Source organism: Lipotes vexillifer, unplaced genomic scaffold (genome assembly GCF_000442215.2).
Source record: "Lipotes vexillifer unplaced genomic scaffold, Lipotes_vexillifer_v1.1 scaffold1252, whole genome shotgun sequence".
Taxonomy (NCBI): domain Eukaryota; kingdom Metazoa; phylum Chordata; class Mammalia; order Artiodactyla; family Lipotidae; genus Lipotes; species Lipotes vexillifer.
The window spans coordinates 1-17,845 of NW_006771619.1; the positions used below are offsets into that span (position 1 = coordinate 1).

The 17,845-nt window shown below is 40.6% G+C and overlaps 1 protein-coding gene across 2 annotated transcripts in view; it reads left to right on the forward strand.

Annotated features, from left to right (window-relative positions):
- Positions 1–410: 410 nt before the first annotated feature.
- Positions 411–17,845, forward strand: part of AP2B1 (adaptor related protein complex 2 subunit beta 1) — a 58,967-nt gene continuing 41,532 nt past the window's right edge. The window contains exons 1-3 of one of the 2 annotated variants that reach the window (XM_007447040.1): positions 411–599; positions 12,768–12,809; positions 13,660–13,806. In XM_007447040.1, coding sequence (XP_007447102.1) covers positions 552–599; positions 12,768–12,809; positions 13,660–13,806 — 237 coding nt within the window. In that variant the 5' untranslated portion in view covers positions 411–551. The remainder of the gene's footprint in view (positions 600–12,767; positions 12,810–13,659; positions 13,807–17,845) is intronic. The other variant, XM_007447041.1, reaches the window with a different exon arrangement.

The following is a 17,845-nucleotide window of genomic DNA, read 5'->3' on the forward strand; positions in this document are numbered from 1 at the left end:
TTTTGGGATCAGCCCCACCTGGTTCTGTTTTGCTTCTCATCTATATCCTGTCAGTGTGCAGACGCACAATACTCATTTCTGCTTTTACACAGTGAGTGTGCTTTTCACTTGTTTGATGAATGCTGGTGTTTTTGTTTGTTTGTTTGAGTATAAGTTATTTGAGGACAGGAAATATATTTCCTTTTTTAAAAAAAGAAGAAAGATGTATTTCCCCAGAGTTCTCATTACAGTGCTCCCTTATAGAGTAGGTGCTCAATTAAAATTGATTGACTGATGAAGTTATATAGTATAAGAGTTTTTCCCCCCTCCCGTTTTTGTATATCTGACCTTCACCCATTGCCTTGTTACTATGTCCCAGGTGAAACTGACTTTTCTCTTTTCCCCTCTTTCTGTGTGTGACTTGCAGCACTGATGCGGGTGACAGCCCTGTTGGCACCACCACTGCCACCAACCTGGAACAGCCTCAGGTTATCCCCTCTCAAGGTGACCTTCTGGGGGATCTTTTAAACCTTGACCTTGGTCCCCCAGTCAATGTGCCACAGGTATCCTCCATGCAGATGGGAGCAGTGGATCTCTTGGGAGGAGGACTAGATAGTCTGGTAAGCATCTTTCTTCTTTCTTTTGGTTATTTAAATTCTTTTTATTTTTAAATTTCTGGGGTTATTTTTAATTCTTGATATGCTGAAGAACTTTAAATTATTCCGCTTTTTAGAACTAGACCTTTCCTTGACGAGCAGAGCAATGTCCTTTGATAAAGGACAGGATTATTTTTTCTAGAGATTTAATTGATACTGTTCATCATTGGTATGGGATATGTCTACAAGTGTACATGATTATTTTGTTGTCCTGCCTCTGAATGGGACTTTTGATGTTTAACCAACCTAGTCACCTTTCCAGAGCTTATTATTGCCCCTGCTGCTTAACTCTGGATAGCCCCTGTAATTCCCCTTCTGACCTGAACATCATTCAGATGACCTCATAGTGATCATCCTATTTTGAGGCTTTCAAACTTTTACCTTTTTTGTATTTTGTTGGCTTATGCCTTGTCTAATTCCACAAGGTTCATTGGAGCCATTTGTGTTTTTTTTTAAAATGTGTCTTACTGATAGTTGAGGAGTACTTCTTGATTGGTTCTTTTTTCCCCTTTTCCATCCACACCCCTCCCCCGACTCCACCCTGTCATACTTCCAATTTAATTAGCTTCCAGGATTCTAATACTAAAAGGCTCCAATGTCCAGAGTATCTTTGAATATGTGCCACCATTGGAAGCCAACTAGTTACTGTTGCTGTAAAAGATAAATGAGAAATATTAAGGATGACCTTCCATCTGTGTAGAGAAGGCCAGAAAAATAACAGGTCTCATCACACGGCTCCCTGCAGATTAGATACTTAACTGTGGTGGAATTAGAGGGGCTTTTTTAGCTGAACGCTTGAAAATAAGTTGTTCATCGACCTGATGACTATAAATATGCCCAACAAACTGATTTATTTCCCAGCATCAGAAATTGGAAGGCAATGCCATAGATACAAAAATAGATGTTCTCAGAGATTACATAAACAAAACGACCTTACTTTCTACTTCATACACTGGCATTTTCTCTTCTACTTTACGAGCAGTATTATGTCTGGGATTTATGCCAGCTGGTACAGGTACATTTACTTTTGGCTGACAGAAAGCCTAAGGAGATAGGGTTACCGTCATATCTTTGTGGGTGATGTGTTTTACTAATGGAAGTCACTGCTTCCAGAGTCTGTACACTGACCAAGCTCTGGACTGTAGCTAATGGTGCCACAAATGAGCACTGCTTTTGTCTTCCTTGGGAATAAAAGCATTTGCTTTTCATTTTCATATCTCTAATCAATAGAGTTGACTGAATACCTTCCTCGTGTGATAATCTGCGTTGCTGTATAACCTCCTTTATAGACTCAGGAGACTGACAAATGAATATTGAAATATTCATGGAGACTCTCAGAAATCTCTTATAAACACTGAAATAGCTCATCCTATTCTGTTGACAAGTTAAATGTTATGTCCTCCTCACAGTTATGCCTTAACAACCCTGCTTATTTCCCTAGTGGTTTACAACATAGTGGACTTGCTGAACCTAAGAAGACAAAGAAATTAAGTTTGAAGGATGGAGGGGAGAAAGAGGCTCTATATTTTGATGTTGACTGGCCCAGGATTCTGTCATCTTGTTTCTTAACCCACTTTAGCATGGAAGGGAAAGAAACATGTTATTTCCATTTGGCTTTTTTGTATCAGCTCTTGCTGGCCCTTAAAACTAGTGAGTTTTCTCCTTATATTTTACACAGCTAATCCAGTCATGTGTCAGAATCCTGGCAAGTTTACATCAGATAGAAAAACAATTAGAACTTTCTCAGATTGTAGTAGCCCAAGTCACACATGGGCCTTTTTTCATCTTCTTTTTTTGCAAAGGATATTCTCTTTGGGGTGGAGGATAAATTGTTTTTATAATGGGATTTCAAAATATTATACAGCCTTTGCTAGGTAGGCCTAGTAATGTTTCTGTGTAACTCTAAATTTTAGCTTATTCTGACTTTGGGATTTTAAATGGTATAATTGGTGTTATAGCCCCAGAAAGTGTTTACATGCAGCTTTCTTCAGCTTATTCTGTGATATAAATATGTCCCAGAAATCAAAATGAGGAGTAAAAGCCCTTCCTTTTGCTTTGGATCTGTATGTAGTTAAATATATATCACTCAAAGAACCAAGATTCCTTTTAAGAGAACATCACAAGGAAGAGGCCTAAATCTGGCTGTGTGAAAGACGAGTTTCTGTGGCAGCAGTAGTCTATGCCAGTTTTAAAATGCTTTTATTGTTCTTACATAAATTATCTAATTTAAAGAGGAAAATAGTTCTCAAAGTTTTTACTTAGTCTATAGAGATAGTGTTGTTTCTTGAATGAATTGTTGCCTTACAGCAGTGCTTCTCAAGCTAATGTGTACATAAATCAACTGGAGATCTTGAACAGGACAGATTCTTGTTGCTCTGGGGTGAGACCTAGGAGTCTGCATTTCTAACAAACACCCAGGTCTGTGGACCACATTTTGCATAGTAAAGACATAGAGTATCTGTGATCACTGTGAATCACTTCACTTTAGTGTTTGAATAGCTGTTGGTAAATCCAGATGCCTTGTTCTCTTGGCTTCAGTAGTAAACACACTCCTGGAAAGAGGGCTCCTACTCTGCCTCAGATTGAGAGAGGGCAAGAAACTCTTGAAATTATTTTGTTAAAGGTCTGTCTTTCGCTCGCTAGGAAGAAGAATGTTGCTGGGTGTGGTGGAATTTGACCCAGGTCCCCATTTAAAATATGGCCTGGATTAGAGTTATGTGATTGTCTGGCAAGTAGCACTCAGGTTACGTGGGTGTTCATCTCAGAACAGCTCTCAGCAGCGTTTTTGCTGCTTTTATCACTGGTTTCTAACAGAACCTTACCCATAGAGGTCAGTGGTGTGCTGCTAATGAAGCGTGGCAGCTACTAACCTTTTATTTCAGGCTTTGTGGTTCTCAACTCTAGCTGCATAATTGGTATTTAAAAATATATATTGTCAGCGTTTGGACCCAACCCTAGAGCAATTAAATGGAATTTCTGGGAGACAGGACCTTAGACATTGGTATTTTTTTAAAAAAATCGAAGTTATTTTAATTTTGCAGCCAAGACTGAGAATATTGAGCCAGATGAAGCTCCAGATGAAGTTAGGTAGAGATGTTAAAAAATTGATCTTTAAACCAAGGCAGTGATTTCCACAGAAGAATTATATTTTGGTGAGCCTCTGGCACCTCCTACAAAACACTCTCTGACTTTACCTTTGTTCTGCCTCCTACCCCTCCACACCCTCACCCCCTGACCCCAGGACATTTTTCCTGTTGTGATTTGCTGTTAGGTGATCCAGCCTACCAGAAATTGGCCAAGAGTTGAATTTGACCGATTTAGATTTACTTGCTCATTCCCGGGGTTCTTCTCACCCTTGCTCATGTTCCATAATTGGAGACTGAAAATTGTCTTGTCTTTTGGATTATCTACCCGTTTTCTGTTCCTCTGTTTTAAAACTTGATATTCACTAGAGGATAATATTACGCTTCCATTTTCACATCCTGGTGACCCTCCCATTAGATCTTGTTTGCCCTCTTTCATCACTGCACTTGTGAAATTTTGAGATTTAGTGAATTGTGACCTTTCTAGAACTGTCATTCAGGAAATACTTATCAATTTATTTATTCATTCTTATTATTTGTCACAAGCTACCTGAAGGCTCCAGCCTTCTTCCATCAGTAATCGTGACTCATATATAACAGCTGTGATTCTTCAACCAAAGAGAGTGAAGTAGGTATATTGCTATGATGTAAAACACACACACACACACGTGCACACCATTCCCAGGTGACTCTTAGATGGTGTTTTTCGTTGTTTGGTGTTTTGTTTGTTTGTTTCTGGAGACAGGTACCTTTGAAAATCACTGATGTAGGCAGAGCTCCAGATTTCTAAAAATGATGCTTCTTCATCACAAAACTCAAGTCGAAATGGATTTCCTACATACTCGTCACTTTCCTCCTTCGTTTTTGCTTGCCCTTTAGCGTATTCTCTTTTGCCTAAGTGTAGATAGTTTCCTCCTTCTGTTAGTGTAAACTTAATTGTCACCTTGATGTGGAATGCATTCAGGTAATGAAACTCTGATCTATGTATAGAGCAAGATAGTATACTATTTAAATGTTATTGGGGTTTCTGTTTCTTTGTTTTAGAAGCAATATAGGTGTCTTTTTATGCCCCTGCTACCAAATCTAAGAAACTGCTCATCTTGGGTAGTGTGACATTTCTGACGGTGGTGCAGATCCTTCTGGCTTGGTGTAGTGTGAGAGGTGACCCGGCACCCAAGTATGTAAATCTTGCATACATGTTATAAAGATACACCATCTGCTAATGAGTCTGACATCGCTGAGGATCGCTAGAGTAATAATTGAATCTCAGTTATTTGTTGCCATTACTTTCAGACTGTCAGCAGACTGTCAGGTCTTGGCTAAATTATGGCCTTCTGTTTATCCAAGGTGCTGTGCATTATTCTATTTAGAAAAATGGTGCTGTTGTGCATCAAGAATAGAAAGGAAGCACTATCCAGAGTGCCCTTTCTCTGTGCTGATGAAGGGTTTCCTGCCAGAGATATGTGCTTCAGTGTGCCCAGCTAGGATGGAGTAGAAGAGAGGAGAAACTGCCTTTTCCTGACTCCAGTGTATGTTTTCCAGAACCTCCTACCCTGTTTCTTACAGGTTTTTACCTTCCAGATATTTCAACTCATTAACTATTGTAGGAATGATTTTGAGGGTTTTTTTAGCCCATGGGAAATCCATTGTACATACTAGTTTTGCATCTTCATATCTCTTCCTCTGGAAAAGAGTTGCTGTGATTTAAGAGCTTAAGTTTTAGAGTTGGTGGTCTTGTGAAGACAGTTTTGTAAATTGTAGCCTAATTTTGCCTGATAAATTCTTCAGTGGCTTTTGTAACCACTGTCTTCTTATCAATGCATAGATTTAGTGAAGGCTGGCCTCAGGCAGTGTTGGGAATAATTACCAAATACTGAGTGCCTATTTCTGTGCCAGTCTCTGTGCTAGAACTTTTATAATTCCTAATCCTCAAAATAAGTCTGCAAGGTAATTGGTATTGGGTCCCATTTTACAAAAAAACTGAAGGTTGCATAGCAAGTAAGACTCAGAGTCAGGATTTTGAACCCAGACTTCTTCAAAACTTTAAAGTTTATACGCACTTTTCCACTGTCCTGTGATTCCTCCAGGTTTTTGGTATTGTCATTTTCCAGAATAGAATTCAGTCTCACTTAACTTTGGTCCTTCTCAGACTAGGGTACACAGTCTCTGGAGTACACAGCAGAGTACAGGGTGCATTTGAAGCTGCAGGATAAACCTGGTTCATCATCTTGCAGTGTCAGTCTTACTTGATGGTAAGGAGTATAAACACACTGTATTACAGCTTAGAATGTAAACTTGCATGAATGTTTAAGATAAAACACAAGACTTGTTTGCCCTAGGCCTCTCCATGCTATACCTCCCAGATGCCCTGTGTGTGAGTTTGGGCTAGCTTATCATTAGGAGGCACTTGAAAGTTTGAGAAAGACTTTAGAAGTTTATTCATGAATGAGGAGAGGGATTGGATAAGTTTATACATCTATCTCACAGCAAAAGGAATAAGATTGCTTTCAAGTAGAGCCACAAAATCCTGTGTCCCATATATTTGGTGGTGAATTGTGATATAAAGCAAGTACTTTCAAGGCAAATAAATGATGCACAGGACATTCTTGTGCTGAAAACTGGCAATCAAAACCACTCAGACAATACATTTCCTTTCTAGAAAGAGCTTTGCCCTTGGGGTGGGAACGGAGGGGGTGGGGTCATTTTTTCCCCTAATTGGTTGTATTCATATGTGTTGGCAGTGTTGATGCAGATATGGTGCTCTAAGTCAGTTGGGGAAACAATTTTGTCAGCCTTCTGTCCATTTTGTGGTAATTTTCACCAATAAAATGGTTCATTTCCAAATTGTCTCCCCAAGAAATAATACTGCCATAGTGGTGCTTATATGGAAATTCATTCACTCAGTAAATATTTGAGTGCGTATTCCTTGTCAGGCTCTATTCTATGTACTGGAAATATAGTTGTGGCGAGTCCTTACAAACATACATTCTAGTGAGGAGAGATGAATGACAAACAAGTACATAGGTAGTAATTACTGCAAAGGAAAATGAGACAGGATGCAGAGCTTCTCCTGTGGAATTTTACTGCATTGAACATTGAGTTATATCTGACCTAAGAGACCGACAGTGGCCATTCTAAGGACTTTCTGTCACATTCTATTCCCTGTCCCATCTCAGGGATTGGGAATTATATCTCCCTATTTTTCCGTTGATGTAAGACTTTTTTCCCTTCAAGTTAAGGAGTCTTCTGATGATTTTGTATGATCTCAACTCATGCTATTCCACATCAAGTCTGTTCTCACCATGAGTTTGTCTAATAGCTTTTGCATGGTTACAGATTCTTTTCACCAGTTTGATTAGTTATATTTTATGGTGCTTTTCTAAATAGCTTTTTGAAGATTAAATTAAAATTTGTAGCCCAACAGCTGGAAAACCATATTTTTACCTAGAAGATAGTGTGTGCCTTCTAAAATCTAAAAGCTAATAGGAAAAACACAGACTGATGTTTTTGACACCAGTAGGATTTTGGTATAAGTTTTGTTTGTGATCGGAATCATTGTGTACTATTTTTACATCATTCTATTTTGACTCCTAACTAGCAGAGCTATATGACCTGAAGCATTCCTTAGACTCCCTTCAATTAAATCAGTTCTGGAAAGTGTCAAATAGAGGAGGTGATAATTCTAGACAGGAGCAAAGAAATGTGTGAGCTTAAGATCTACACCTCTAATTAAGAGGATGTCTTTAGATACTCAGCTCCAGTTTCAGAAGCAGACAGGTATATTTTAGACTGGTCAGATGGACCTCAAAGGGGCTAGCTAACCCAGAGCAGTGATTGTGAACATTTGTGGGGGGGGGGGGGGGGGGGGTTGGGTTTTTGCATTTAATTTTATTTTTACTTGTTTATTTATTTTTGGCTGCATTGGGTCTTTGTTGCTGCGCAGGGACTTTCTCTAGTTGTGGTGAGTGGGGGCTACTCTTCGTTGTGCTACGCGGGCTTTTCACTGCGGTGGCTTCTCTTGTTGCGGAGCACGGGCTCCAGGCGTGCGGGCTTCAGTAGTTGTGGCACTTGGGCTCAGTAGTTGTAGCTCGCAGCTGTAGAGTGCAGGCTCAGTAGTTGTGGCACACGCACTTAGTTGTTCCGTGGCATGTGGGATCTTCGCGGACCAGGGATTGAACCCATGTCCCCTGCGTTGGCAGGTGGATTCTTAACCACTCCGCCACCAGGGAAATCCCATGTGGGGTTTTTGTTGTTGTTGTTGTTGTTTTGTTTTCGGTCTGCTTGGTGGCCAGGTCAAGACTTTTCCTTTTCTTGGAGTCAGGCAGACTTGGTCCCTTACAGAACCTCAGTCTTGAGTTCTTTCTCTGTACTTCTGCTTTTGTAGCATGTTGCCATTGGATGAAGGTATTTCCTTTTGGTATGCAGACTCAGCTCTCAAACTTTTGACTCAACCTGGTTCTGCAGCAGAGCTCATGCAACCGTGCTGAAATCCCTTTAGCCCATAAAATGTCACCATGAAATCACTACTTTTCATCCAATTACTGAATGAACTGCGCAGCGACACATCTCCCTAGTTCAACATGAACTGAACCTATTTCAGCCCTACTTCAGGCATGATAAAGCACCCACTCTGCGGCAGTAGCGAAATGTTAATGTTATTCTTAGTGCCATTTAATGTGATTTAGGTTGGGGGCTGGGGAAGCTTTACCACTAGCAGAAATTTTAGACTTGGGTATCAGCTATGGACCTGTAGGAAAATTCTGCTCAGCTTTCAGCATTTGAAGTGTTCTTTTCCTGAAATTGGCACCTCTCCTTCATCTTCCTATATCCTGATTTATTTGGTCTGTAGTTGACATTATTTCCTTCATGGAGAAGATAGTAGTCTCATTAAGGCAGTCCTGGGATTAATGGGAAATGGACAGCTCCAAAAGACACTTAAAACGTACACAGTATTTAGACACCTAAGATTGAGATTAAAGCCATGCCTTATGCCTCTGGCACTTTTCACTCACCTCTCCCAGCTTACTGGATAATAGATATCACTGAAATTTTACAAGTCCAGTTTGACTGATTTTGTACCCTACCTGATTAGTATTACCAAACAGATGAATCTTGTCTGACTCCAGATGACATCAGCAACTGAACTGAAATGGTTAGTGGCTAGTTCAAGCCAACATGACAACGACATTGCTGTGTTTTTTCCGCTTTCTAGCCTTCCCCCGCATCCTCCTTGATTAATATCTGCATCATCCTGCTTGTCGCTGTAGATAAGAGAGGCCCTCACTGGGGAATTGGCTCCCATCCTTGCTGACATCTCCCTGTTAGTTACTCTTGCCCAACACTGCTGTCACCTGTGTCATATTTTCAGAGAGGAAGATGATAACCTCCCTTAGAAACTTTTCAGTCAAAAGGAAAGATGATGAATAAAGTCTGAGTAAGCTATAGTTTTGCTAGTTAGAAAACATATTGAAATTGTCCTTTCCTTTTGCTCTCTGGACATAGCACAGTTATGTGAACCTTTATATTTCTGGCTACATGTCTCTAACACCCTTTGGATTCTGTCTCTGTAAGATGAAGAGTTCTTGATTGTGGGTTGTAGCTGAGTTGTATTTGATAAGCTGAATATAAACAAAGGAGTATCAGAATTACTTTTCAGTTTTTCTTACATGTTTTTGAATAAAATTGACAAGCAGCATGGTGGGGAGGAGGGGGTGGGAGTGCATTTAGATCCTGTCCAGCTAAGATAATATTCATATAATACTCAAGTATAATAAGAATGAAATGTAAGAAAGTAAGGGCTATAAATGGGCTTTATTTCCTTTGGAAATAACACCACTAGTGAGTGCCTTTTCTCAATGCCTTTTATTTAATGTAGCATATTTGATAATACTGCCGTTTCTCTTCCAGTGTGTTTTTTCTTTCTTGCCGTCGAGTGCCAACGAGGTCCATAAAGAATTCCGTCTCTTTCAAGCTTCAGTTGTGAGATAGGCCAGAAGGGAGGAGAGTGGCTGGGGGAGGGTGTGGAAGCCCATCAGAAAGTCGAAAAACTAAATCAAAACCAGCATCAGGACAAGTGAGACATTCTGCATCAGTCCCTTCCTTAGAGAGAGTTTTTCTTGGGCTTCCCTGGTGGCACAGTGGTTAAGAATCCTCCTGCCAATGCAGGGGACACAGGTTCGAGCCCTGGCCTGGGAAGATCCCACATACCGCAGAGCAACTAAGCCCGTGTGCCACAACTACTGAGCCTGTGCTCTAGAGCCGGTGAGCCACAACTACTGAAGCATGTGTGCCTGGAGCCCGTGCTCCACAACAAGGGGAGCCACCACAATGAGAAGCCTCTGTACCACAACGAAGACCCAACGCAGCCAAAAATTAATTAATTAATTAAAAATAAATAAATGGGGTTTTCTTTCTTCTTAAGTTCTAGCTTCCTTTTCAGTTCAGGAGTTAGTGCCAAAGTAATTCCTGAGCATATATTCTTGTCTGATTCCAGATCATAGTTAATTCTCTAAGGCAGTGGTTTTCAACCTTGTCTGTACATTAGAATCACTAGGGCAGCTTTTTAAAATTCTGATGTCCAGGCTACAACTCAGAACAGTTATCACTGTGGCTGGGATTGAGACTCGGGCATCAGTACTTCTAAAAATCCCCCTCTTCCCCACAGTTATACACACGCAGGTGGTTTATTCCATTGTGTATCTAAGGTTGAAAACCATAGTTAATAGAACACAATTGAAGTAGTTATTAGTAATCTTAGAAAGATTGAATCTTACTCTAAGAAACCTCCAGGTTTTTGTGATGGAGGAATTGTAATCTAAAGACTTACCATAATCAGTTTGCCTTTGCAAACTTATTTTCTTTGACTTTTTTTTTTTAACACATATGTACCCTGTGCTCCAGTCTAATTAGACTACTCGTTCTTCTTCTTTTTTTTTTTTTTTTTAATATTTATTTATTTATTTATTTGGCTACACAGGATCTTCATTGCCGCATGCGGGATCTTTGTCGTGGCATATGGAATCTTCGTTGCGGCATGAGGGAATCTTTTAGTTGTGGTGTGTAAGATCTTTAGTTGCGGCATGCAAACTCTTAGTTGCGGCATGCGGGACCTAGTTCCCTAACCAGGGATCGAACCTGGATCCCCTGCATTGGGAGCATGGAGTCTTAGCCCCTGGACCACCAGGGAAGTTCCCTACTCGTCCTTCTTGATCATGCTTTTATTCCTACTTCTTAACCTTTGTTCAGGCTATTTGAGAAATAACCTCCCCCATTTTTGCATTCTATAATTTCACACTACCATGTCTTTGAAGCTTCTTTTCACTATCCTTCAGCCAAAAGGAGGCTCTTCTATTCAGAACTTTCTTTTTTTGCTTTAGTATATTCTGTATGGTTTTTGCATTCGTGTTTTGTTTTGTTGCCAGTTTGCAAAGCCTGGATCTTGTTCATCTGTTGTTCTCCCCTCATTGCCCGGCATCTTTATAGTCCCCATAGTACCTTATGTCCAGCAAATGTGAGTGTGTGTTTGAATAAAAGAAATCTCATGCTTTTCAGATGTCATGCTATGGATGTGTGTTATTCTAGAAACAGGGAGGAGGTAGGTGTGTAATATCTTTTCTATTTGCTGTCATTCTTTTCCAGTTACTCGAATTCTTGGTTGTGATGACCTTTTTATCTGTATGCCTGTGATTTCTCGCCCCTCGTCCAACCAGTAAATAGTCTTCAGGAACCAGACTTTGCAAATGTTGGTTCTTTGAGGTTTGGAGTGTTCTGTAGCTTAGTGCAGAACATGCTTATTCATGCCAGTTATGAAACGCCTGGGGTTTTTGTTCTGTCATGATGGAAATAAGTCCCATTATTTTTCAGTATATATATTATTTTTGAGATTTTGGCAACCCAGTTTTATATATCTGTCCATTGAGAAGGTAATAAATCCCCTTTCTCAAATCCTGAAGACAAATACTGTTGTTGTTGTTTTTTAACACAACCACAGCCTAGAGCTCTCCAAGTTTCTACCACTAAATGACAGACAATAAAGGAAACTGTTTTGTAAAGCAGACAAGGCATTTGGTGATTCAGAGGGGAATGTTAGATGCACAGTGAGAACTAGGGAAGTAGCAGTAGAGAATCGTAACACAAAAGCGTATTGTTCGCTTTCTGAACAGCACCATTAGTTGTGGGTATGTCTGTTTTATGTTTTTTCATGCTAGCTATTTTCAGCTTCAGTTCTTCTTTAATGCTTTTGTCCTGGAATTCAGGGTGAATTATATCAGAGCCCTGACGGGAAAAAGAGGCAGAAGTAAGACCATGTGGAATTATTTTCCTGTCACCTAGCTAATTGCATTAGTCTAACTCTCCAATAGTTAGCATCCTTTTAAATGATCTACTCCAGATAAATCACAGCATTTCTCCTTAGCTGTATTGACTGTGGGAGAGATTTGAAGAATTGCATGCCTTCGCATTTCCTACCCAGGTAGGATATCTTCCTGCCCCAGCCGTTTGCTTTCTTAGGAGAGTTCTAAACTCTAAAAATCACTCTTGTTCAAGCTATAATTTTTGAAGCTTGAAATTGCACCTCATTACTGGTTTGGTTCCCACTTGCTCAGTGGGGCGGCAAGTTTTGTAGTTCAAAACATATTTTAGTTTTTCTTCCCCCCCCTTAAATTTCCTTTTAAAGAAAAAATAAAACATATTCAGAACATTTACAACTTAGAGATATAGCTTCTTGGAATATGTAAACTCTTTAAGTCCTGTTTGGGTTTGTGCCTATGTACCCCAGTGGAAAGATTGGATCTGAAACATCCCTGAGATGTCCCAGCTCCATCTTCTTTCCACGTTTTCTCAAAACTCCCACACACCATCACTTCACCTACTCAGTTCCCCTAGGTTATATTTCTTTGCAATCTAGAATTTCTTTAGGCTTTGGGAGTCAAGTTGAATAGCATGTATTCCCCGCAACTTGGTAGAGCAATTTACAGATTCTGTATGGGCATCTAGTACTTAGCTAAATGAACTCTACCTTTCTCTCCTCTCTCTCCTTTCTCTCTTTCAGCTTGGCAGTGACCTTGGCGGGGGCATTGGAGGAAGTCCGGCAGTAAGTGCCATCGGTTTTTTTCACCATGGGATGCACTGCCCCCTGTTTGATGCCTTTCCTATGCACACGTTCTCAGACCAGCCACTGCTGCTATCTAGCCCTGTACACCAGAACCTCTGTAGCAGTGTATGAAGAGTAGAAAGTAGCGTAGGGTTACTTGGAATCTTTGGGACCATACACCACATGTGGTGTAGGGATCTCTTTAGGGATTGGCGCTCTGGTGTCTACAGAGTTCTTTGTCTTCCTGACATTAAAGGGCTAAAGGAAATGAAACCTCCCATCTTGACGAGAGAATACTCTTTTCTGTCGTCTAGAAAGAGCTTGAGCGTCAGCTGGACTCAGAGTGAGACTCTCCTCGTACGTGAGTTAGGGGGGTGTGAGTATCCATCTCCCCCAGGAGAGTTTCCTACTAGATATTTATGCCTAAATGGGGAAATAAGACTTGCCTGGGCCCAAGTGGAAATGGAACTGCTGTCTAAGTTGGATGCTTCTCCTTCTTTCTATAGAAACAGATTCCCCCTTCATTAGGATACCTATAGGCCTTTTGCACAGAATCATGGAAGCTAAAATTGGAAACAAACATAAAAAACTTTGGATCACTATGTTCCTGATCCTACTGATTACTCTCTTGATAGAACTTCTAAAGAGTGTGTGTATCTTTTCAATGATGAAAAAATAACCATGATGATTTGAAGGACAAAGAATATACGAATTAAACGCCTAAGAATATTGTAATTATGGTGTGTTCTTATTGATTTATCAATACTATTAAAATATATAGCAACATTTTAAGGACTATTAACCAGTTCTTCCTGATCTCCCTGCTCCCCTTCCCTTTTATTCCCTGCAGGTGGGACAGTCCTTCATCCCATCATCAGTGCCTGCAACCTTTGCTCCTTCACCTACTCCTGCTGTGGTCAGCAGTGGTCTGAATGACCTATTTGAACTCTCAACGGGGATAGGCATGGCACCTGGTGGATATGTGGCTCCTAAGGCTGTAAGTAAAACAACACTTTCATAGTGGACAGGACCTGAATTATTTAGCATCTGACATTTGTGTTACTCTCACTGATAATAAATCCAAGGTTGGGGCTCGTTTTCTAGAGGATTTACGAGGAGGATGAAAGGCGGCCTTAAACCTAGCGATAAGAAGCCCCATAGCATCCTTATTAACCATTTGTATAATTAGACTTAAAATTGGAAATACTAAGCATTTAGTATTTGTTCTCTAGTTTAGAAATATTGCCTAGCTTGTCAACACTGAAGTCAGTCTAGTGTAGATCTGATATACAGAGCAACAGCAGGAGGAAAAAGACATAATAGAGAAGTAACATTTTACTTTGCATCCTTTCCACTCTCCTTTTTCCGTTGGTACTGCATATGGATTCTAGAGTGCCATTGCTCAGATCTGGTTTTCATGCATTTTACTACACCTTTTTATAGAGTTTTGATTTAGGTTAGTGTCATTGGTGTCCCTCTAGTCTCAGCCTCACTTGATGTCATGCTCAGATTGAAATTCAAAAGGGGAAGGGGAAACTCCCTGTAAATGAAGCATATTTCGGCCCTTGGGAATAGTGCCTTCCAGGCTAAGCTAGGTTTCTTTTAATTTTGCCTTTCTGAGGGGCAGCACGCCTGGTTGCTTTCTGAATTCTCTGCCTGCTCATCCAGCTCAGTGTGGGGGATCCCTGTTGCAGATAGTAAACCAGTTGTCCTTCGCAGGAGTCTTGTCTTTGTGTACACACCCATTACACAGAGTAACCAGAAATATGATTCAAAACTGAGCTATAGTGTTTTGGCACAACTTAGTAGCTTTGTTGTAAGGTTACTGCATTAGATATTATCCCCACAGACTTTTAATTGATTAAGAGATTATGTAACGTACTTGTTTACTAACATTACAGTAATACCTAGAAATGACAAATTTAAATAATGTAGAAAGATCAGGTAGAAAATTAAGTTTCCCTCTGTCCCCACTTCCCCATAAGTAGCCACTATTAACTTTTTCTGTGTCCTCTCAGAAGAAAAAAAGATCATGCATATACTTGTATGTTTGTATCCTTTAAATACTGTCAGTGGGATATACTGTTTTGCACCTTGTTTTTTCTCTACCACAGTCTTTTGAATGGCTGTATCCACTTTATTGATGTGTACCACAACGTATTTAATCTTTCTCCTGGTGATGGACATTTAGGTTATTCATCTAGTCCTGTCCCCGCCCCCTTTTTTGTTATTATGATGTTACCATGAACATTCTTATTTATGTGTATCATGGTGTATTTTTGTAAGCATATCTAATAGGATAAACTTGGAATGTGCTTGATCATTTAAGCATTTAAAAATAGACATTACAGGGCCTTCCCTGGTGGAGCAGTGGTTGAGAGTCTGCCTGCCAATGCAGGAGACATGGGTTCGTGCCCCAGTCCAGGGGGATCCCACATGCCGTGGAGCCGCTAGGCCCATGAGCCATGGGCTCTGAGCCTGCATGTCCGGAGCCTGTGCTCCGCAGTGGGAGAGGCCACAGCAGTGAGAGGCCCGTGTACCGCAAAAAAAAAAAAAAAAAAAAAAAAAAGACATTACAGGGACTTCCCCGGTGGTCCAGTGGTAAAGAATTCACCTTCCAATGCATGGGTCATAGGTTCGATCCTTGGTTGGGGAACTAAGATCCCATATGCCACCAGGCAACTAATCCCACACACCACAGCTACTGAGCCTGCATGCAACAACTACTGAGCCCGCACACCTGAACTAGAGAGCCCATGTGCCACAAACTACAGAGCCCATGCGCTCTGGAGCCTGTGCTCCACAACGAGAGAGAGAAATCAACACACCACAATGGACAGAAGCCCATGTGCCACAGTGAAGAGCCTGCGCAGCAACAAAAAGATCCTGCTTGCCGCAGCAAAGATCCTGTGTGCTGCAACTAAGACCCAACGCAGACAAAACTAAAACAATAAATTATTTTTTTTAAAAAGACATTACCAACTTACCCTCCAAAAAGGTGACATCAAATTATGTTCTCCAAAACAGAATGTAATAGTGCCAGATTCCTTATATTCTCCTTCACTGAGCATTACTGACTTTTTGAATTTTTGACCCTCTGATAGATGAAAAATAGTATCTTGTACTATTAAATAGTGTCATTTTCTTCTTCCTTTTTTTCCTGTAATGTGGCTGAGTATATTCTCATGTTTACTGGCCACCCACTGACTAATGGGTATTCTGTCTTTAGTCAGGACAGTTCATGAATTCCTGTTGGTTTTTTAATATATGTGAGTGTGTGTCTGTGTCTGTGTCTGTGTAAAGTGGTACACTCCAGGAGTATCACAGATTCTGGGGCCAGAGGTGCGTCACGAATGAATTATATAGAGAAAATAGGCATTCAGATTACTTAAACGACATCTGATATATATATATATATATATATGTATATATACATGTATGTATATATATGTGTGTGTAAACTGGTACACTCCAGGAGTATCACAGATTCTGGGGCCAGAGGTGGGTCACGAATGAATTATATAGAGAAAATAGGCATTCAGATTACTTAAACGACATCTGAATACTTACTATTTCCCAGAGTCTATAACGAGAGTTAAAAATATACATAAGAGGGCTTCCCTGGTGGCGCAGTGGTTGAGAGTCCGCCTGCCGATGCAGGGGACACGGGTTCGTGCCCCGTTCCGGGGGGATCCCACATGCCGTGGAGCCATGGCCTCTGAGCCTGCATGTCCGGAGCCTGTGCTCTGCAGCGGGAGAGGCCACAGCAGTGAGAGGCCCGTGTACCGCAAAAAAAAAAACCAAAACAGACATTACAGGGACTTCCCCCGTGGTCCAGTGGTAAAGAATTCGCCTTCCAATGCAGGGGTCCTAGGTTCGATCCTTGGTTGGGGAACTAAGATCCCATGTGCCACCGGGCATCTAATCCCACGCACCACAGCTACTGAGCCTGCATGCAACAACTACTGAGCCCGTGCACCTCAACTAGAGAGCCCATGTGCCACAAACTACAGAGCCCATGCGCTCTGGAGCCTGTGCTCCACAACGAGAGAGAGAAATCAACACACCACAACTAGACAGAAGCGCATGTGCCACAGTGAAGAGCCCGCGCAGCAACAAAAAGATCCTGCTTGCCGCAACGAAGTTCCTGTGTGCTGCAACTAAGACCCAATGCAGACAAAAATAAAACAATAAATTATTTTTTTAAAATAAGGCATTACCAACTTACCCTCCAAAAAGGTGACATCAAGTTCTCCAAAGCAGAATGTAATAGTGCCAGATTCCTTATATTCTCCTTCACTGAGCATTACTAACTTTTTGAATTTTTGACCCTCTGATAGATGAAAAATAGTATCTTGTACTATTAAATAGTGTCATTTTCTTCTTTTCTTTTTCCTTTTTTTCCTGTAATGTGGTTGAGTATATTCTCATGTTTACTAGCCACCCACTGACTAATGGGTATTCTGTCTTTAGTCAGGACAGTTCATGAATTCCTGTTGGTTTTTTAATATATGTGAGTGTGTGTCTGTGTCTGTGTCTGTGTAAAGTGGTACACTCCAGGAGTATCACAGATTCTGGGGCCAGAGGTGCGTCACGAATGAATTATATAGAGAAAATAGGCATTCAGATTACTTAAACGACATCTGAATACTTAACTATTTCCCAGGGACTGTAACGAGAGTTAAAAATATACATAAGACATGGTCCTTGCCCTTAACAGATTACTGATAAGGAATTTGGTAATGATTTTTAAAAGTCTTCAAATATTGTAAACATGCGATTTTCATTAGATCAGTTTTTTCCCCTTAAGCCTTTTACCAAAGCTACTAACCAAAGAAACCCCATGTTATGCTCATTGGAATTTCTCCTTTCGCCATGGCTACCCATAGACTATTTTGGGGTTTGTTTTTCTTTTTTTGTTTGTTTTTGGCTTTGGTTTTGGGTTGGGATTTTGTTTTGTTTGGTTGGGTTTTTTGGTTTGTTTTTTTATTTTTGGTGAGTTCTTTTTGGTTCTTAAATAGCTGAGAATGATCTCC